The sequence below is a fragment of the Pipistrellus kuhlii genome, unplaced genomic scaffold (genome assembly GCF_014108245.1).
Source record: "Pipistrellus kuhlii isolate mPipKuh1 unplaced genomic scaffold, mPipKuh1.p scaffold_m20_p_23, whole genome shotgun sequence".
Classification (NCBI taxonomy): Eukaryota; Metazoa; Chordata; class Mammalia; order Chiroptera; family Vespertilionidae; genus Pipistrellus; species Pipistrellus kuhlii.
In genome coordinates this window covers 6,821,987-6,839,880 of record NW_023425522.1, presented here as the reverse complement: position 1 = coordinate 6,839,880, position 17,894 = coordinate 6,821,987, and the positions used below count along the sequence as shown (strand labels likewise).

Below are 17,894 nucleotides of genomic sequence, written 5' to 3'. Positions count from 1 at the left end.
TTTTATAACTTAATTAGCTTTTTGTTGACTGATCCTGGAGTGCTCTGTGCATTTGACAAGCGAATGAGATGGGAGGAGGAATGAAGGCATCCGAGAAAAAAAAAAAAAAATGGTGAACTCTAAATGTCTGGAAGAGATTTCATTCCAACAGAACAGGCATGAAGCCATAAACGGTTTGGCCTGCGGAATGAAAGGTCCCAGGTTCGATTCCGGTCAAGGGTATGTACCTTGGTTGCGGGCACATCCCCAGTAGGGGTATGCAAGAGGCAGCTGATGGATGATTCTCTCTCATCAATGTTTCTAACTCTCTACCCCTCTCTATTCCTCTCTGTAAAAAAATCAATAAAACATATTAAAAAAACAAAAACAAAAACAAAAAAAACATGTATGAAACTTCAGTCTAGAGAGGTAACCGGCCGTCACCTGGAGGGAACAACACATCTCCAAGGCCCCCCAAGACGAGCTGCTAACCTCAGCTCTACGTCTTGGCTGTATCCTTTGAGCCTTGCAGGGAGCAGGGCACACAGTAGGTGCTCAGAGGTTGTGGCAGATATATTCACCTCAAGGAAAAAATCCCAGGAAGTCTGGGATGAGGCCAAGTATTGGCCAACTATCTCCTAGTGTGCCCAGCAGTATGCAGATGAAGGAGGGGAGCTTGTGGGAGGGGAGCTCTGACTTGGAGAGTAAGAGTTCACCCTGGCTGTCAGGAGCAAGGGCGCCTGCCGAGGCCTGCACTGTGGCTTTAAGTCCTGGTAGCAGTGAACGCTTGTCAAACATGCAGGATCGCGGGCCTCCTCCTAGACCTACTGAGTCAGAATCTGCATCAAACAAGATCCATCAGATTAATGTTGAGAAGTCTTGCTCTAGAAGCATTGAAATCTGTATGAGAAGCACTGAGCGGCCACCCACAATTGTGTTAGGATACAGAACCATTCTGGTAGAACGCCAAGACTGAAATAGAGGAGACGGAGGGCCTCCCCTGAGTACGGGTGGTCAGTAGAGCTGTCTACCCAGATGTATTCAGCTTGCTCCTTTTCTCCTTCAGGTACCCTAGGATTGAATTTCCCCACCCGCTTAAAGTTAGGTGTGGCTGTGCTGAAGTCAATGAAATAGGACCACGAATGTCAGGTGTCACCTCTGAGCAGAAGCTTTAAGAACACGCTGTTTTAACATGGTCAATAGCAAGATCCTAGATACTGATTGCTCTGTCATCCTAGGTCCCAGAAGGTCTTACAACCAACCCTAACCCAACTTGCAACAGACTTGCAGAATGAGGAAGAAGCAAAATCATGTTGTTTTAACCACTGAGGTGAGGGGGTTGTTATGGCAGCAAGTCCTAACCCATCCTGACTGATACAGCACATAAGCACACAATGCTGCCCGTTTTCAGGACATTTCTCTTACTCCCCATGGAGAACTACTCAAGCACTTCATTACTTGAAGGTAGGACCCTGTAAACCCCAAAGAGCATTACTTCATTAGCCTTCTCACTCTTCAGACTTCACTCCGTCTTATTTTCCTCTTTCCCCAGATTTCCTCACATATTTAAGCCTTTATCTTATTGTACCATATGCTTTTTGGTAAGCTGCTTTTGATTCTTTTTTTTTTTTTTTCCAACATGGTGACAGACATGGTGATAGCCATACACACCAGACTTGGCTCCCAATGATTTTTGCTGTTTCCAAAAAAAAAAGTCAAATCCACCCCTTGAAAGACAAGATTTGCTGTTACTAAGGATATTTCAAAGAACAGAGCCCTGGGCCAGCATGTATTTTTTCCACCTGTTCTTTCCACAAAAGGATAAGTACAGAATGCCTGGCACACACAGTCCCTGCTTTTAGAAAGCAGCTCATTCCTGGACACACCATCTCTTTCTGCCTCGTCACAGGCAAACTCTGAACTGTGCTAACTCCATTAAAACACTTAGCATGATGGACCAACAGTTTGTATGTTTCCAATTCAGTTCCATTATCCAATTCAGTTCCATTATAAAGACGGTGCCCCTTCTGCATGCCTGACCGGGTGCTGCTCACAGGTGAACCTCATTTTGACAGCTCGTGTTCTGTGAGAAGCCATGGTGTACGGCGCTCTGGGCGCACAGCTCCTCCTTGAGACGCTTTCTGAGTCATTTCCACAACTGGAATTGCTGGCTCAGAGCGCACGTGTGTGTTATGTCTTTAGATATACTTCCAGATATTTCCCTGGAGGGAGCATATGACGATTTCCCTACACCCTTGCCAACACCTCATTCATTTCCTTTTGACAGTTTTTATGAAAGCTAGCTTTTCAAAAATTTGCAACTCGCTGATTACTCGTGAAAACGGAAATGCTGATGACTTTGTACATCTTTTATGGTAAAGTATCTATCCAAGCTCTTGGCCATTCTTGCACTGATGTGTTCCTTTGTTTCAAAAATAATTTACAAGAGCACTTTCGGCATTAAGATACTGACGTTTGCCCAGTTTTAGTTGCTTTTTACATCATTTTTCAAGGACGAGATCTCTGGTGGCAGAATGAGTGACTCACAGATGAGGAAAGTCCAGCAGGAAAAAGGGCATTGCAGCTGATCTGCAAGAGGTGAGGCCACCTCCCCACCCCAGATCATCCACCTTCTAATAGATTTCAAGTCCATCCCCTTCTCACCATCTCAAGTCCACCACCCTGCTCTAAGCTTCCTGACTGGGCTGGCTTCCCTGCCAGCCTCTTCACATCCATTCTCCACACTCGCATCAAACCAAGGCTTCTGCTGCACTTAGAAAACTGTCTACCAACCGCTCGGAAGAAAGGTTAATTATGTAATGTAATAGAGGTGCTAAATATTGCTGTCATGGCAATCATTTACGATGTGTAAGTGCATCAAATTAACAGCTCGACTTTACCCAATGCTGTATGTCAAATATATTCAATTTAAAAAAAATCTGTAGTTGCTTGAAACATACAGCCATGGTGAGAGTATTTACATCCCCCTGAAACTGACAAAAACTATGAATTGGGACTTCCCTCTCTCCACCTTCAACCCTCCATCCCCCAACCCCCTGCTGGTTGTTAAACATTTACCAGTACAACAGTGGAGGTGGTAGAATACCTGTCCTCCCAAAAATTGCTCAGGAGAGGAGAGAGTGCCAGATGAAGGAACACTTCCCATAGGAGACTCTCTGACAATCGAGGGGACAGACAAGAGAAACACACACGGGGGGGAGGCAGCCCAGCAGATGCCCACTAAGGAGCACCTGGACCCTTGGAAGGAAGTGTTTAGTTAAGTCCCCAGAACATAAATGCAAAGCTGGGAAAGGGCAAAAAAAAAAAAAATCCCAAATTATTTAACAGGACTTTTCTCCCACCATGCAGAGTAGTGACTCAAAATATGAATTAAATTTGCCTGGTCATTATGGCTTAGTGGTTGAGTGTTGACCTATGAACCAGAAGATCATGGTTCATTTCCCAGTCAGGGCACATGCCCAGGTTCCAGGATTGATCCTCAGTAAGGGGCTTGTGGGAGGCAGCCAATCAATGATTCTCTTTCATCATTGATGTTTCCATCCCTCTCTTCCTCTCCCTTCCTCTCTGAAATCAATAACAATATATTTAAAATAGGTGCATACATTAAATTCTTATAGAAATATAAAGTTACATATATTGGGGGGTGGGAGAGACTATCCAACTTACCTCCCCCCTCCCTTTCCCATCCCAACCTCTTCTGCCCTTTTTCACCACTCTCTAACCATTCTGAAATAGTCTGGTCTCTCCAATAGATCAAATACACTCTCCTCTTCAGGATTATTTGCACTTGTAGTGCCTCTGCCTCAAATCATTTCTCCCCAAATACTCCCATGCTGACTCCTGAGCCTCACTCAGGTCTCTGCCACCACCTCCTTGGAGAAGCCTTCCCTGACAGTCTTACCAGCTCTTCCCCGCTGCTCCTCCCACCCCATGGCAGCACCCTGTTTCATTGGCCACACATTCCCTTGGAATTACCACATTTCTTCTTGCTCGTTTACCATCTCCATCTTTCACAGCTTCACCTCCAGCCCCTACAGTGCTCACAGCCCATCAGAAGCACTCGGTTAGAGATTGCCAGATGAATGAATGAATGAATGAATGACCAACTTTTGGACAGGGACTGGCAGAGGCACACAGCCCATAAGCTGAGAATGGCTAAATGGTTGAAAACAAAGCAAAAGAAGAAGGAAGAGACTTTGTGGCACATGAAAACTAAAGCAGATTCAAATTTCTGTGCCTATAAATAAAGTTTTATCGGAACACAACCACGCCCATTCACTCGGGGATCATCTGTGGCTGCTTCCACACTCCGAGAGCAGAGCGGAGTGCTGTGACAGGGACCATATGCACGCTCTCACGGCTTCGCACTGCCTCTGGCACCCTGCGAGTGACAGTGACGCAGCTGTGACTTGACTTTGTCTCCCGGGCGCGAAGCCTGAAATGTTTCCTGGCCTCCACAGAAAGTCTGCAGAAGCCAGTGGAGAAGGAGAGGCTTTGAGAAATGTTTCTGAGGGAGAGCAAAGCTTGCTAACCCGAGGAAGCGGCGAGGAAGGGAAGAGGGTGAAGGGCCAGTGTCAGGTGACAATAGATGGACAATAGATGCTGGAGACTTTCACTCTAGCACAGATGGGGGTGGTGGGGGAAGAGGGCAGTGAAGGGAGGAGAGATTGAGTTCAGTTTGCACATGTGAAATCCGAGTACCTGGGATCCAGTCTGGATACCAGCTCAAGAAGTGAGGCAAAGTCAGTGAACCAGAAAGTCCCCCTGAAAACAACCTTTATCAGATGGGAGTCAGGGAAAACACTGCGTGTGAAAGGAGGAGGTGGGTGAGTCCCCGTGAGTCCACAGGAACTTCTCACGATCCTGCACCTGTTCCATCCACACCTTCGCAGTCCTGCAGGCTCTGGTCTGCCAGAGGACACGCCAGACCCCTGCTGGCCACCATTTCCACTTCTCCCACAGGTGCCGACGCCACCCCAGGAGCCTGGCCAGGCAGGGGGAGAGGCAGACACTAATTGTGCAATTAAGTTCAAGGAAATCGGTCCTGACATTCTACTATTATAGAAAGCTTGTCATGTGTCACCCTGCTGCTGTGAGTAATAAGAGAGCAATTTGGGAAAACAACACCCCCTGGAGTGGCCTGCTACAAATCTTCATACCGCCCCAGCTCCAGTGGCTCAGTTGGTGGGTGTTGTGCACCGAAAGGTTGCTGGTTCCATTCCCAGTGGGGGCACATGCCTGGGTTGCGAGTTTGATCCCCAATAGGGGTCATTTGGGAGGTAGTCAATCAATGTTTCTTTCTCACATCGATGTTTCTCTCCCTCGCCCCCTTTCTCTGTTGTTGTTTTTTTTTTCCCCTCTAAAAATCTAATTAAACAAACAAACAAAAAAAAGCCTACTACTTTACACGTATACAAGGCTTCCTGGTTTACCAAACATTTTCTTTCACCCGGAAGTGGAGATCAGCCTCCATACTCACAGGTGAAGTCAACCAGGCCATTAGGTCAGAGCTGGGCCCTTTCAGACTGAGGAGAGTACCGGAAGGTCAGCATCTCATTCATGCTTCTAAGTCGTAATGGACGTGGGATGCAGGTGGTGGCTGACATGTCACGGATTCCTGCTGACTTGTTGCTAGGGAACTTTTGTGGAGATGCCCCAATCCTTAGCATCTGTAAGCCCCGCCCACAGCTCTGCAGGCCTGTGGTGAGGCCGTCTGGACAGACCAGTACAGGAGGGAAGGCTCCTCCTGAACAGAGGTGGGCGGGCAGGGCTGGGCCAAAGGTAGACAAACAGCAGGAGCTACAAATGCGGGCAACAGCCGCCACGTCAAAGGTCAGGAGGACTCAGTGAAGGTGCTGAAAGCAGCACCTTGGTCTTCTAGGTCACCATGACATACTCCACAAGCCACCGGCCCTAATTACACCTTCTGTGAACAGAGCTGGTGACCGCCTTAAAAATTATTGGCATGAGGGGCAGGGCCACACCCACATTAGGAAATGTTCCCATTACAGAAAGAGAGGCCCTGTGTTAAAATCAATTTGTCAAACATCTACCAGATGTCAGGCAGCTCTGTGTCTATTAATAACCAGCATCAAATAGCTCCGACCTGAAAATGCTGGGCTGGTATGTCAACAGGCCAGTGGACAGGCCCAGGCTATCGGGACCGGAAAATCGGGTGGCACATTCAGCTGCATCGTTTACTGTGTGGCCTTTATAAAGAAATCCCTGGCATCTTGAAAGAGAAGAAACCCCGCCAAGGATGGCAATGGAGGATTTCCTAGCAGTCGGCCAAGTCTCCTGCATTTCCCTCCCTCTGGGGGCCCTCTCCTCCTCCGTCTGGCCTGGCACTGCTTCCTCTGGAATGGATCATCTGTCCGGGCTGCTTTCCCCCTATCCTTCAGAGCAGCTGGTCTGCAAAATGGTGGTCAGTGAACCTGGCCTCCCTGAATCCACCTGTAGGCACCTCCCGCCCACACCGGATCTGGACTGGTGCTGTGACTTAGTTGACCGAAGTGCCTTAAGAAGGCCAGATGATGTGAATTTTCGCATTCTTGGAAGCCAACCACCGTGTGAAACTTCAAGTGCCCTGCTGAAGCGAAAGGCCACATGGAAAGGCCCTGGAGGAAGAGCCACCTCGTGGAGAGCAAGGCCATACGGAAGAATACCGAGGCGCCATGTTGGGGGTGCCAGCCGAGGGGACACTCCAGGACTCCAGCTCCGGCGCCAACTGCCTCCAGATGCATGGGAGACTCCAAGACATGCCAGCAGAAGAACCCCCCAATGAGTCCTGTCAGCCCGCAGGTTGTGTGAGATGACAATAAATGGCTGTTCTGAGAACTACATCTTGGGGTGGCTTGTTGCGTAGCAAGAGATAAAACATTGTTCCTTCATTACCGATAGCACAGCCATCTCCCCAAGCTCCACATCTCTCTCCAACAGCCACACCTCGCAAACTCCACAGCACAGTCACCACAGGGAAGAGAAGGCAGAGAGAAAGAGGCCAAGTTCAAGGGTGACTCCCTACAATTGTTGAGTTCCTGGCCAACGGCATCCTATTCTGTTTGTACCTGAGGTCCAGACCCTCCAGCCAGAGCTTGGATTCCAGGAACAGCATGCGGGTCAAGGAAAGTTCTGTCTGTTGTGTTTGCGTTCCAATCTTACTAACCCCGGAAGTATTTCCCAAAGCTCTGGGAGTTTTCTCAGATGTCATACAGTGTCTTCCAGGCCCCTGACCTCTGATCTCCATTCCAGGGAAAAGCAGGCCACAGGGAATTCCTGGGCCAGGGTTAGGCTACTGGACTTGCCCAGCCAGTGGGCCATGTCTGCCTCTCCAGCTCTTCCCTGGGATGGAGATCCGGCTCCCTCCTCCTTCTGTCTCTTCCGGAAGCTGTTCCTCAACCTCCATATACCCAAAAGTCTGGTGACAACCTCCTCCCCTGCTGGGCCTCCATGTCTATGGAGGTGATCTGGGGCCTGGCGTGGAGCCCACAGAATGTATGTGCTTCTGCAGACTCCAGCCTCATATGAGGCCTCCTTCATCACAGCTCCTCCTTGGCCAGGTCTCAAAGGTTAGGACAGTTCTCAGCTCTCCTCCCCATGGCTGACAAGACCCCCCAGGAGGATTTTTCTGGCTGCTTCTACCTATGGGCCTTTACACGTCATGGGCAGCAGGTGCGGGTCTGATCTAAGGCCCCCTCCCTTTTCTGGGAGGAACTGATCCCCCTCCCCCCTGGCCACCCCTGCAAGGCTGCCCCATCCCCTGAAGAGCCGAGATCCTTGAGGCCAGTCCTTGGCCCTCCGCACTCCTCTGAGGTTTTCCTAGAGGCTGCCCCTTTCCTCGGAGTCTTGACCAAAGAGATTTCCCTAGTAACCAGGCTCAGAATCCACCAAACTGGCCGCTCCCCAAGGCCTGGCTGGCCGCCAGGGCAGATCTGTCAGCCCTCTTAGGGTTTGCTCCAGCTCCCCTTCATGGGCTCTGCTTCCTGCAAAGCTGGGCTCTCAGTTCTCCTTTTTTCTTGTTTTCATATGAACAAGAAAGACATCCTTGGGGAGTGTCCATTTTGCACATACTGTTCTCAACCTTTAGTGTCATCTTCCATCAAGATGGTGTTTTCTTCCTGGCCGGCATGGCTCAGTGGTTGAGTGTCGACCTAGGAACCAGGAGGTCACTGTTCAATTCCCAGGCAGGGCACATGCCCGGGTTGCGGGCTCCATTCCCAATGCGTTGTGAGCAGAAGGCAGCCAATTGATGATTCTCTCTGATCATTGCTATTTCTATCTCTCAATAAAAATATAATAATAATAATAATAAAAAGATGGAGTTTTCCCGGTATCACTTTTTCCATGTGGGGTGGCGGTTACAGTAGAGCTGCCATTCCCGGCTGTGCACCCACCATCCCACTCCTCCCCCAGGAGACTGGTGCTGCCCATTCCGTCTGTACTGCTGTCCCCTAGAGCTCCCCTGGCCTTCTGAACTCCAGGCCCCAGCAAGCTCAGTGCCAGCCACCCCTTTGGTAAACATCCAGGAGGTTTACCGCTGTCAGGACCAGTGGGCTCCTTCTCTGGCTTCCTGGTCTCTGCACTCGCTCTCAGCCTTGACACACATCTGGCTGGTGTCCCTCCAGGCACGTGTTTCCATATGCTGGCCAGTCCACCCCCAGCCACTCCTCTGGGAGCTCTGCATTCCCCACCAAGTCCGTCTGTCCTTGAGGACTCTCCCGTCCATCCGAAGGGGCTCCCCTTGCATAGCCTTCATCCCTGGCCAGTTCTCAGTCCCGAAGCCCAGCCTGCTTGTAGGTGAGGCTCACAGACACAAACCTGGTCTCTAACCCTCTCCGTCAAAGCTGCATCTCTTCGGCCCTGACAAGTGCCAGGACTCAGAGCGCAAACCCCCACCCTCACTCCTACCCCCACCCTACCCCCTGCCTCCACCTGTGGGGAAACCAGCTGGCTCTGAGTGAAACCAAGCTTCAGGGTTAGCGGGAGAGATGCTCCAAGAGGGAAGGAGTAACTGACCTCATTTCAGCCCCAGTATTTCAGCCTCCCCTTAGGAATGCTGTCTCCACCATGCAGACCTCCAGGGCTGCACCTGCCCTTTCCCACATGGATCCACGCCCTTCCCTCGCTGGCCTTTTAGGACCACTGAGCCCAGGCCACCATGTTTAAAAGAGACACAGGTACAGACGTAATTCGGAGCCACCTGAGCTGCTAAGCAAATGTGCAAGCATTGCTCCTGGGGCCATCCCCTCCCCCTCTCTCATATTCAGTTTGCTGGCCTGTAAAATGGGTATGGCGCCTCCCCCTTCACAGAGCTGACAGGGGAACGGATGACAGTGTATGCACCATGCCTAGCACCTAGTATTTCAGCCTACTAGGTGCTCAACGAATGAAAGGGCTTCTCATCAGAGCTGCTCACACTGAGGTCCTTCCATCACCAGTCCTGGTGGAAGTTGTCTGAGAAAGCCCCTTAGGCACCAGAGATTTCCTAAGCATGTAAATACCGAGGGATGTGGCTGACACACCCAGGCTGTCCCAGCAGATCATCAGCTCGTCCCCCCGGGTATGGTCCACCCTCCCTTTCCACCACTAAGCAATGCAGAGACACTCCATCTTACCAACACGGGCTACAAATCCACCAGCCTCACCCCCACCCAAAACACAGCTGGCCGAGTCCAGCCAGGGGCGCGCCTCCTCGCCAGACAGACATCGACAGCCAAATGTCCACATCAGTATTTCCTGGAAAAGTGTGGCCGCCGCGGGAACTCTAAAACAGGAGCCTCCCGCGGGGCTTGGGAGCTAGAAAAGAAGGAGGGTGCGGGCCTTGGTAGGAAACTACTCGCTTACCCTCACACCCGAATCTGTGCACTTGAGCTTCTCCTACACTCACAGGTGCTCAAATATATAGAACAAGAAGGTTAGGAACCATACTCTGAGGCCCGTCGGGGGTGAGGGAGAGAAGGGGAAGAGGAGGTATCTTCCAGCTTATCTGCTCTCAAATACTACTGCGTAATTCATTCAGGGGGATTTTGCTGTTTTGCTCTGGACCATGTGCCTCTAAGAGGCCAGGCTCCATCTTTAATAAGGTTTCCACTGGATACTTCCCAGGTAAGCTCACCCTGTGACCATTTCACCTCTATCTTTCTTCTTTGCTTTCCTTTTCTCTCCTTTCTAGAGCTGCAAGCAGCATTTGCTGTCAAAATTTGCTACTTTGTTCTTTGTGAAGTAGGTCAGGGTTAAATTATAAACAAATTCAGTCTCCATGATTTGGGCAGCCTTTTTTACCAGAATGTTCTGTATACGTACACATTGGTGGGGAACCTCTCATTTCAGTACAACACTCCCCGGGTTACAGGGTCAGACAGCCTTTTTACTAAAAGAGATGTCCTATAAGGTCACCTCCCGCTCCTCAGCCCCCTCCCACCTCCGCCTCCAGGACTTCAGAAACTTCCGATCCCACTCAGGCTGCGACCATGAGCTCAGCGATTAGCGGACAGAGAGCCCTCCCAACTGTCACCCGGACAATAAGCAGCCAGTGGATTTGGCTCCACAGGTCCTTGTAGCCCTGGGGTCAGGCCAGAACCCCGGGAACAGGCCACTTTCGGATTCTGGAGGGGAGGGGGCGCTAGCCGGAGGCTGTGGCACCCCTGAGTCAAGCCTGCTGATGGGGCTAGGGCTGGTGGCCAGACAGGCTCAGCTGACCAGCAAGTGGGCGGCCCGAGGCGGCCAGGCAGCCTGATCCGGGGCAGCAAGACCATCCACGGGTCTGCAGGCTCCGGGCTCCAGACGCGGGGCTGAGGGGACAAGGGGGTGCCACTTTCCCAATCCCAGATACTTGGTGCATCTCCCGTAGACCTCTGGACTCAGCAGCCCTCCGCCGGCCCCTGGCGCTGCCGGGAACGCGCCCGCCCTCCCGCTCCAGAACTCGCACAGGCAACAAGTTCTGGCTTCCCGGGGGCGCGGCGATGTGCCGGGAGGCGCGGCACCGGGGGGCGGTCAGGGGGCGATCCCAACGCCGCATGCACCTCAAGGGGCGCCCACAGCCTTCCCATCCACAGGAGCGCGGAACCAGGGATCGGGCGCGCTCCGGCTGCCCCCGGGGCGCCCATCGGATAGGGCGGCCGCGGCAGCCCGGGAGCAGGCAACAGGTCTGCCAGCGCGCTAAGCACCGGAGCCCCAGACCTCCCTCCCAACCCCCGGCCCCTCGCCCCTTACCTCCAGCAACTGCACGTAGCTCGCTGGGAACCAGCCGCGGAGCCCGTCCTCCTTCTCGCCTTCCCACCAGCCGCCGTCCGGGACCTGCAGCAGCTTGAGGAGCTCGCCCGCGGCGAAGCGCAGCCCCTGGCCGTGCCGCTCCCCGGAGAAGGGGTACAGGGTCCGGCAGCGGGCGCCGGACATGGCCTTGGCGCCCGGGCTCACAGCGCAGCCTGCATCCCTGCCGAGCCCCGCGGGCTGGGCAGCGGCTCCGCGGGGTCCCAGGCGCCCGGCGCTCCGGGCTCCCGCGCTCTGGGCGCGCGCCGTGTCGGGGGTGCGCGGGGGTCCCCAGCCGGGCGGAGGGCGCGCGCTCGGCGCCGGGAAGCGGAGACTCGCTGGTGTCGGAGAGCAGGCGGCGGCGGCGACGCCCCCGGGCCGGGCAGCGCGCAGATCTCAGCTCCGGGCGGGGGGGCGGGGCGCAGGGGGAGGAGACCCGGGCGCCGCGGGCTCCGGAGACAACTTCCCGGGGCGGCGGCACGCGGGCCACCACCGCTGCGAGCCCGCCCGAGCCGGGGCCTCCTGGGCACGCGGAAAGGCGCGGCTCCCGGGGGAGGTGGGGTCCCGAGCATCCCCCTCCGCGGGGCTCCGCGGCGAGGGAGGGGCCCGGCGGACGCGGAGAGGGGCTGGCGGTTGGGTGGCCGAGCGAGCGGAGGATCTCTCTCCGCGACGCGGGGGCGGGGCGGGGGCTGGGCCGGAGCGGCCACGCCCGCTGAGGGCCGGGCGCTCGCTCGCCACAGGGTCTGGTCGCTGGGGAGGGATCTTCTCATTCACACCCCCAATACCTAGGGCAGCTGGAATAGAAACGCCCCTCTGTGCCTGTTTTCTAGGTAAGGCTGTGGGCACCCCCTCTGAAGTGCCCCTAGGGGAATGTGTTTGTGGCCATCACCGTGGTGGTTGAACTTGGGATTGAACTTGTCTCGCTGGGAACTGCACAGTGGGTGAAAGACGGGTTTGAAGCCTGGTGCCAGAGCAGGAAGCCAGCCAGGTGGCAGCGTATTGCATGGAGGCACCACAGGGAGGGGACGAATTGGAGTTGGTAGAATTAGAATCAGACCCTAGAGGATAAATGAAGGGAATGGTAAGAGAACCGGCCCTCACCGCTTTGCATGCCAAGGGGCTAGCCCAAGGCACCAGTTCTCCTGATATGGAGATGGGCCACATGCATGTACTCAGTCAACAAACATTCCTGGGAGGCTGCCTCGTTCCAGGACATGTTCCAGATACCTACAAAAGCCAGTGAACGTGGGTGCTGAAGGAAGCTGACCTTGAACTGAGAATATAGCAGTAAAAGAAAGCTGGGTTTCTTTGTTAGCCAACGCCATAGAAAAACTTTAAGTCCGTTTTCTAAACTATATATAGCTGGACCTTCTCTGTATACTTCTAGCTGCTCACCCTACATCTTGCTCAGTAACCTTCCATGGCTCCCTATTGCCTATTAAATTAAGTAGAGACTTCTCAACCTGTGTGTTGCAGGCCCTCCATAATACTTTTCCTGCCTTATCTCTCACTATGGTTGCCTAGATCAGTGGTTGGCAAACTCATTAGTCAACAGAGCTAATTATCAACAGTACAACGATTGACATTTCTTTTGAGAGCCAAATTTTTTTAAACTGAAACTTCTTCTAATGCCACTTCTTCAAAAAAGACTTGCCCAGGCCATGGTATTTTGTGGAAGAGCCACACTCAAGGGGCCAAAGAGCCGTATGTGGCTCGAGAGCCACAGTTTGCCGACCTCGGGCCTAGACATACTTTACAAAATCAGTTTAGGTTATAAGAGCCTTAAGAGCTTTCGCATCTTTCTATGCTTTGAATCAGTGGTTCTCAGTCCTGGCTGTACATTAGAATCACCTAAGTAACTTTAAAATATGCTGATGACCAGGCCCACCCCAGCTTTGAGAATCACTATTGAGCCATATTCTGCATTGAAGCCATCTCACCTGAGCAATGCAATGTGACCTCTGGCCACAGGCAAGTTGACAAACGCAGATTGTTTATAATACTCCATCAATTGCAAATTCACAAGCCCTTGCGTGGCTTAGAAACAGGAGAAGCAAAACTTGACCATGGGCACCAGTAAGAGTTCCTTAAATGTTGAGCGGCAAAATTTGTTATAGAAAACAGTCACTAAAAGTAACTGACCTATTCAAGTGTCTGAAATGTCCAGTATCAGGGGAACATGTGACTGTTCGCAGGCTGACCTCCGGTTTCATACCTGCTGGTAGGGCCCAGCTCAAGTTAGGAGAGCTGGTCCAGAACCTTCCTTCCACCCAGAATCTTCCATGGTGCTCATGAGTAACCTGTGATCCAGTTTGGACTTGAGAAATGTCAGCTTATACAGCCTTCCTTACACTTCAGCGCTAGATCACCCACCTCAAGCATTGCTGCAGCACCAAAACTGCTCATGCTGGCCGTGTCTCCCAGTTCTTTCATTTCGCTTCTGTAATCATGTGAGCTGGTGTGTCACTGCCCCTCATTTACAGGGAGAGAAACTGGGCTCTGAGGGTCTGACTTGCCCATGCTCATATGGCTGGTCAACAGTAGACCCAGGCTTTGAACTCAGGTCTGGCTTATTGTACATCAAGTGCTTCTTTCTTTAGTCCATCTTGCCAGAGTCAGGGCACTGTCTTCATAAACCATCCACAACTAGTATCTTAAAGAAGGGATCTCCGCCCTGGCCAGTGTGGCTCAATTGGTTGTAATGTCACCCTGAGCACTGGAAACTCTCGGGTTCAATTCCTGGTCACAACCGAGGGCTCTCGCGTGCTCTCTCTCTCCGCGTCCCCCCCCCCCCCCCCCCCCCAAAAAAAAAGTTAACTGTTTTTAAAGAAAAAAGAAAGGGCTTTCTGGTGATGTTGCAGTCTTTCTTGATAGAAGTGAAACTTCTGTCAGTCAGTGAAACTTCTGGCCTGATCTAATCAATGGCATAACCTCTGACAAACCCCTACGGCCTTTCGGTCTATTTCCCCATCTGTGATTGAGACTGAATCCAGTAGCTGGAATATGGGACTTGAGATGGTTAAATGTGTAGGCTCTGCACTCTCTGCATCCAAACCTCAATTCTGCCACTTTCTAGCCATGTGCTCTTGGGCAATTTACTTAACCTGTCTGAGCCTCCTTCTCATTATTAGAAGAAAATAATAGTAATATTTATATCATAGAGTTATTAAGAGGATTAATTGAGTAAAAATGTAAACTAGAGCAATACCAGGTACATTAAGTACTCAAATATTAGCCATTATTAGTTCATTGGCCCTGGTTATTTATTATCAATGCTTCTTCTTCCAGTGCAACAATAGAAGTGAAAACTTACATCTTTGGAATGCCAAAAATGTTAAAGCAACACACTCTGCATTTCTGTCTTCTTGAAAGATTTTAAAGGAAAGATGAGTTTCTCTCTTATCTGTTTTCCCCTTTGCTTTCTTCCTCCCCCGTCTTCTATTACGATCTTGAACTTTTTATTTTAAGTTTTAATTATTTAATGTTTTGATAACTAAGCCATATTTTACTGATTAGACTTGTGGTAACTCAGGGGAAATATAGCATGCTTGTTTTAAACCTCCATCTATCCCTTGAAAAGCTTAGCATTGAGTCCTGCAAAGAGTGGGCATTCATTCCTGCATTAATTCTGCATAGATTATCTGGACCCCTGTTCATATTCCAATTTTCCGTATTGCCAAGTTAGTGTATAAGCACATGAGTTAGAACATCTCGATTAGACTGTAAACACCTAGCTCTCTCTCTACGTGGTGCATTTCACTTCCAGATGCTGGCAGATGTTTCTTTTCTATCCAAGACAGCTTCATATGCCTTTCCATCATCAGCCGCTGGATGGCAGAGAAATATGAGGGTTTCCTTTTCTTAAAACGTTGAACATAAATTTGTCATATGACCCAGCAATTCCCTCCTACCCAAGAGAAATGAAAACAAATGGCCACCAAAAAAAAAAAAAAAAAAAAAAAAAAAAAAATGTGTAGGGAATGATCGTAGCAGCCTATTTACAATAGCCAAAAAGTGGAAATAATCCAAATGTCCCTCAGTTGCTGAACACATAGACAAGATTATCATGCCCATGCAATGGAATAGTCACTGGGCCATGAAGAGGAGTGGAGCACTGACACATGCGACAACATGGATGAATTTCAAAAACGAAGTGACAGACCAGGCACCAAAGCCTACTTGCTGTATGATTGCATTTATATGAAATGTCCAGAAAAGGCAAATCTGAAAGAGACAGTAAATAAATTAGCATCGCCCGGGGCTAAGGCTGGTAATAGAGCGTACATAAGCTTGCTTCCAGGGGCTCTGACAATGTTCTAAAATTGGATTGTGGTGATGCTTGCACAACTCAGGAAATCACTGAATTGTACACTTAAAACAAGTAAATTTTTGGTATGTAAATTATACTTCAATTAAGCTGTTAGCATAAACCAAAAAATAAACAAAAGAAATAAAGGCCTCATTCATTCAACAAGAGCAGTTTTCCCTACCATGTGTGCAGTTCATTCTACGACAACCTGAAGAGCCATACGCACATGCTTTGAAATAGCCTGGAGACACACACAGAGAGAAATGACAGCACATATAAAGAATTTCTCTCTTTTTTACTTTTATGTATTGAGTTTGAGAGGGGGTGGTAGAGAGAGAGACAGAAAGAAATATCTATTTGTTGTTCCTCTTATCCATGCATTCATTGGTTGGTTGTCGGTGGCCTGACCAGGGATTAAACCCACAACTTTGGCATATGGAAACGATACTCCAGCCAAGTGAGCTACCTCGCCAGGGCTAGAGAATTTCTATAGATCCATGAGAAAAAGATGAATAGCTCAATAGAAAAAGGGCAAAAGACTTGAACAGGCATTTCACAAAAGAAGATATTCAAATGGCCAATAAATGAAAAGATTAACTTCATTATTCATCAAGAAAAGCAATCAAAATCCTAAGGAGGTAACAATATACACTCACCAGGTGGTAAGTCTAAAAGCAAAGTGGAAAATACCACATATTAGTGAGGGGGAGATGCACTTGGAGCGCTCACACCCTGAGGGAGAACGCCATATTAGCAACGCTGAGCATGGCATCCTCTATGACTCAGCAATCCCCTCCAATCAATGGCTTCACTGAGGTGTGTTCACAAGTTCACTGGAAGACACATACAATGTCCACAGCAGCACTATTCAGAATGGCCCAACACTGAAAATAGCCCAAGGCCCATGGCTGGGATAGTAGATACATGATGACATTTATCGGTGGAAAACTGTTGCTGCATATTAGTGAATCCCACATTCGTTATGTTGAGCAAAAGAAGCCATGTACTAAAGCACATATGGCATGGTTCCATTGACGTGAAATTCCTAGAACTTGGGTGAGTGGTTATTTTGGAAAGGATGGCAAGCTCATATCGGGGTGTCTGGGAGGCTGGTAATAAGCTACTTCTTGATCTCGGTGCTACTCCCACAGGACTGTCCTCCAGGCTGTGTACGTATCTGTACACTTTTCTGTATGGATACTATGTTTTAATAGTTTGTACAGAAAATAATCCGTGACCTCAAAAAACATGTAATGTAGATTCTACCCATGCTCTCCAAGATCCCTGACTGTGTACTTCTATCGGTGAAAACTCCCATGTATGTGTATTTCTATCATCTATCAATTAAACATGTGAACCACTAAACCAGGACGCATCTTATGAGACACAAAGTTAGAATTTAAAAAATTATATTAAAATATATATTGTATGCAAATAGGAAGTGGAAATTTTCTTCTCTCGCTCTAGAGCTGTGTGTGCACTTGTTGGGACTAGTGATCTTGAGAGTTAGCTTCAAGAAGACAGAGAGTCCGGCCAGCCTGGCTCAGTGGTAAAATGTTGACCTGTGAACCAGAAGGTCACAGTTCGATTCCCAGTCAGGGCACATGCCTAGGTTGTGACTCCATCCCCAGTAGAGAGTGTGCAGCCAATTCTCTCTCATCATTGATGTTTCTATCTCTCATTCTTCCTTCCTCTCTGAAATCAATAAAAAAAAATTTTTTTTTAAAGAAAAAATGGGAAGGAAAGAAAGGAAAGAAAGTTAGTGGACAGAAAACACATATTTTGGAATCAGGACTTTGGAGTAGATAAATGGATTCAGTTCTCCCCTTGGAGTCTTGGAGAAACCCAGCCTCAGGCTCCAAGGAAGAGCAAGTGTTCAGAATCCTCAGTCCCATCCCACCCTCCTTCCCCTCCCCGCCCCCCTCCCAGTTGTCTCTGAGCCAGAGATCCCACTACATAGAGTTTGTGGAATTGCTATAAGTATGAGAATCACTGAGGAGCATGTGGAAAACAATGCCTAGACCTGGGCCTCACTGCCAGAGATTCTGACTTAGTGGGACTGGGATGGGACCCAGGAACCTGTGTTTTTAACAAAACCCGAGGTTTTCCTGCTGGAGTCCTCACACCACCCTGGAAACACCTTTCCAGAGTAGACTACCCTAAGCACCAAAGTTGTCATGTTTTCAGAAATTGATTGGACCACCTGAGAACTGTATTTGACACATAGGGTTTGCATTTGCATCCTATTGGGCCAGGCACCCCACCATGTGAAAGGATGGCAGGGGAGCGGGAGGCAGAGCCTAAGAATAAATGAAGAAAGGAAAGAACTGTGTGGAAT

At 50.0% G+C, this 17,894-nt stretch overlaps 1 protein-coding gene across 1 annotated transcript in view; it reads right to left on the bottom strand.

The window, feature by feature from the left end:
* GAS7 (growth arrest specific 7) overlaps positions 1-11,841 on the bottom strand; it is a 194,911-nt gene extending 183,070 nt beyond the window's left edge. Inside the window, exon 1 of the mRNA XM_036452202.2 lies at positions 11,212-11,841. Within this exon, the coding sequence (XP_036308095.1) occupies positions 11,212-11,394 (183 nt within the window). The 5' untranslated portion in view covers positions 11,395-11,841. The remainder of the gene's footprint in view (positions 1-11,211) is intronic.
* Positions 11,842-17,894: the final 6,053 nt, after the last annotated feature.